Source organism: Microchirus variegatus (assembly GCF_963457635.1).
Source record: "Microchirus variegatus genome assembly, chromosome: 6".
Lineage (NCBI taxonomy): Eukaryota > Metazoa > Chordata > Actinopteri > Pleuronectiformes > Soleidae > Microchirus > Microchirus variegatus.
The window spans coordinates 1,043,720-1,048,124 of record NC_139807.1 but is presented as its reverse complement, the minus strand read 5'-3'; the positions used below and the strand labels follow the sequence as shown (position 1 = coordinate 1,048,124).

General features: G+C 49.5%; 1 protein-coding gene across 1 annotated transcript; it reads right to left on the bottom strand.

The window, feature by feature from the left end:
- Window positions 1-237: 237 nt before the first annotated feature.
- zic6 (zic family member 6) lies at window positions 238-4,045 on the bottom strand (the record flags this gene model as incomplete). The annotated part of the gene is made up of 2 exons (XM_083891285.1): window positions 238-896; window positions 3,067-4,045. 2 exons carry the CDS (start codon window positions 4,043-4,045, stop codon window positions 238-240), a joined length of 1,638 nt encoding a protein of 545 aa, XP_083747411.1.
- Window positions 4,046-4,405: the final 360 nt, after the last annotated feature.

Sequence of the window (4,405 nt, the reverse complement as noted above, 5' to 3'; positions counted from 1 at the left end):
GCACACACTTTGTAAAAGTTCCTCTAAAACCCACTGTGGGAACAACGCGTGGAAAGTTTCCAAAAGGTGTCACAAATGTGTGATTCTATGCTCACGAAAATACACAGAGTAATAAAACACAGCTGGACGTTACGGTTCTAATATTACGGATGAGGATGAGGAGGATGAGGAGGATGAGGAGGAGAGTGGAAAAGAAAGTATAGGCCCATAAAATCTAAAGTGGTTCACATGTGACTCTCAGAGAGACGAGATGTTATTGTGTGGGAACGAGTCCACGCCGCTGTGGCACGTGTACCAGCCGTTCACGATGCTTTTCTGGAACGAGGACGTGGAGGGGAAAGTCCTCGGGCTCTGGGCGAACGTGTGACCCGTCTGCCCGCACGAATACTGCGAGGCCTGGGACCTGTAGCTGGATGATGATGATGATCCTCCTCCTCTCTGCAGCAGCAGAGGCTCCAGCAGAGGCTGTGACCTGTGAGCGTTGTAGTCCAAACTGCTGTCAAACGTGTGATGGAAACGTGACCTCGGGGTCGACTGGTCTCGACTCTCTGGGGACAGCGGGACATCGTGCGTGTGTGCGGCGGAGGAGGAGGAGGAGGAGAGGGGGGGATGAGCGGGGCTGATCTGGGCTCCGTCGGGGACTCGGGTTGACCTGGCTTCAGCGTCGTGACCCCCGTCACCGGGACTCTCGCTCTTGGCCGCGTCGTGCGCCTTGTTGCAGTGCAGCTTCATGTGCTTGCGCAGCGAGCTCGGGTGCGTGTAACACTTGTCGCAGCCCCTGACCTTGCACATGTAGGGCTTGTCGCTGGAGTGCACGTGCGAGTGCTTCTTTCTGTCGCTGCTGTTCGCGAACCTCCGGTTGCAGCCCTCGAACTCGCATTTAAAAGGTTTTTCACCTAAAAACGTGCAAAAAAAAGAGAAATGACGAGGAGTTATACCCAAAAGATGCTCACACAGGCCCGTGCATGCAGCCTCCCAACATGTAGGCCCTGCATGTGCTGCAGCCTCAGATCAGCTGAGGGCATTACAATAAACACACTTTTATAAAATGCACATTCACTGGAACAAAAAGCTGCAAAAACAGCTCTGTTCATTCATCATTTCAACACGAATGAGTTCAAAATGAAATGCTGAGAGTTTGCAGCACCAACACGTGACTTCATCCTCTGCAGAAGCTCTTAAGGCCACATTATACTTCTCCGACTGCGTATGCGTTATCCGTCTGCGTCACCACGGAGACGCCTCGAGCATTTATACTTCTGCGTCGTGGTGACGGACACTCGCTGCAATTTCCCGCCCGATCAGTAGGGGTCGCTGCGCAAGGTTGTTGTGCTTCTGGCTACAGTGAGCAATGGCGTCCGAGAAAGAAAGAGAGAGAAAGACTGTTGTTGTTGAAACAGTGGCCGTTTCTCACTTTTCTGTGTGACGGAACGCAGTTTTAAGATAACTTGAGGCGAGAAATTGGCCATTTAGAGTCTAAACATGTGCTGTGTGTATATAGATATGACGTATTTATAGTTTGGCAGCGGCGTTATCGGCGGGGATCAGCTCCACCTCTGTCAGGACGCCCGGAGCGCACTGAGAGCCGGCACAGAGCAGCTTAGCTCGGCCTGTCCTGAGGACCAATCGCAGCTCTTGCCGTCTCCGTAGTCCCTTGACGGAGTGACGGACACTTAAAAAATATTCCGTGCACCCGGAGACGACGCAGAGGCTCTTCGACAGGTTCTGCGTCGACGCAGAGGACTCTGCGTAGCTACGCAGAGCACTTTACGCAGGAGTATAAATTGGGCTTTAGTTAAACACGCATTAAGACTCTGGTGATGATGATGATGATGAGGCGACAGCAAGTGCAAAGATTTGCTTAAATGGAGTTGACCTGCAGAGAATGAATTATGGCGGCTATCAGGATGCTAATTGATCTTCTTGCACACACAAAACTGCCTACAGCTGCACACACACACACACACACACACACACACACACACACACACACACACACTGAAGAAACCAAAATCTGGGCACATTAATGAATAAATAGTTTCAGTTAAATCATCATTTATTAGCCTCCCCTCTGTCAATAACGGTGACATTTTTTCTTTTTTGGGGGACAAAGAAAAATCGATTTTTCTGACATAAATCTGCGTCTAATTAACAGACTGCGCATGTGCACGTGTTATTAAGCGTCTAAATATTCACTTTAGCGTTCATTAGTGAATCAATTTAGTCCATGTGAGCAGCTCGTACACGAAAGGCTGCATGGGCGTTTATTATTGTGTGAGGGCCTTTGCTATTGCTATTTATTTATTTAAAAAAAAATTAAATAATAAATCACATTTTCGCTTTAAATGCCTGGGTTTTTACTCAATTTTGAAAAAAAATGGGAGTAAAAGTTTGTGAAGATCAATAAAATATAAACTTGAAATTGACCGAGATGTTTTATTTAAAGTGAGGATGGAGATATAAATAAAACATCTTTATTCGAATGTGACTCAAATTAATGTCCTTTTCATTATTATTATTATTATTATTATATATTATTGTTGTTGTTGTTGTTGTTGCTGGACGTGAATGACTGCTGTGCACGTGCTCAGTCAGTGCAGGATGATTCCCTGGGAGGCAAAGAGAGAGAGAGAGAGAGAGAGAGAGAGAGAGAGACACAGCATCACTGCTACGTCACAGCTCTCCGGTGTCCCGGAATTTATTTAATAATTTAAGTGAATGAAGTGGGAGAGGCACCCACAGCACAGCACAGCACAGGGCCGCACACCACAGGGCCTGCAGACCCCCCCTCCTGTCCCCCCCTGTCGTTTGAAAACTACTCATCCGCGGTTCCTGCACGAGCCTCTTTTATTTACTCATGTTTATCTCCTGCAAAATAACACAGACTGCAACACGATTATGAGAATAACACAGGCCTGAATGGAACAATAATATAATAATTTAATTTAATAGAAATAGAATAAGGTAAAAATGCATTTATTAAGACTCATTATTATGATTGCAAAAGTTGTGATTTATTCAGCAGTGTATTATTATTATTTTGTTATTATTTGTTGATGAACTAACCTGTGTGAGTCCTCTTGTGGATCTTTAAATTCTCTGACCGCGCAAACACTTTCTCGCAGCCGTGGAAGGGGCACGGAAAGGGCTTCTCCCCCGTGTGCACTCTGACGTGGTTCACCAGCTTGTATTTGGCTTTGAACGGCTTCCGGTCGCGCGCACAGCTCTCCCAGTGACACACGTACTCGGAGTGCTCGGGTCCTCCGACGTGCTCCACTGTCACATGGGTGACGAGTTCGTACATGGTGCCGAAGGCTCTGGAGCAGCAGCGCAGCAGCTTCCCGGGCCCCTGATGGCCGTCACTCCACCTGCACACCAGCTCCTGCTTCACCGTTTGCTTTGAGCATCTGAGGAACGCGTCGCCGCCTCCTCCTCCTCGCTGAATGGCCATGTTCAGAGGTTTGTACAGACCCAGAAACTGTGAGACGAGCTGCTGGCTGTTGCCCTTGGGGCTGATGGTCTGGCCGTAGGGGTAAGTCCGGCTGAGGAGGTCGCCAGGTAGACCCAGCATCATCTGGCTGCCGAGGTCCCGGGATGAGTCGGTGGAGGAGGCGGCGTGGGCCTGCTCCTGGTAACTGGTGAAAAAGGCATGGCTCCTGTTGTCCCTGCAGCCGTGAAAGTCACGGTACCTTCCAATAACGCCATGTTGGTTCGCCCTCGATGCCAGTTGGTCGGTGACGGGTGGCATGCCGGCTCCAGAGAGGCTGCCTCCAATGAGTATGCCCCTGGGGTTGTGCTCTAAGCGGTGGCTGTGGTATCCAGAGTCTGGGAAAGTGGGAACCGAGTGGTGGTCAACGTAGGCACTGGACCTCGTCTCTGGGTAGTCCCGCAAATTGTGCGAGGGGCAGAGTTTTAAGGAAGTGCCCGCGGGGTGTCCCATGTGCTCTCCTGCCAAAGGTGGCAGCACCACGCTGGGCTCAGTATTGCTCTCCCCGGGGTTGACGCAAGAGAGAGGGCAGCCACTAAACCTGGAGAGGCTTGTCATGTTATGGTGTGAGTGTGGCTGCGAGTGTGCAGAATCAAACCAAATGCAGCACTCAGGACGCACCTAGGACCTCAGTCTCCATGTCCCCCTCTTGTTGTTCTTGTTGTTGTTGTTGTTGTTGTAGGCTTTATCATCTGCATGTGAAATTCTTGGCCGTGAACTTCGCAGAAGTACGCGCCACCAGACGCAATTTGGTGAGAGTTGATGTGAGTCCCATGCCGCTCACTTTGCCCTCTTGATTTGTGGCAATAACCGTGGTAGTAAAAAATGCTTCGAAACAGGCCATGGTGCAATATAAAAGCACAGCAGGCAAACCTGCTTTTAAAAAGGGAGCTTTGGGATTGGCTGGAATGCGCCGTG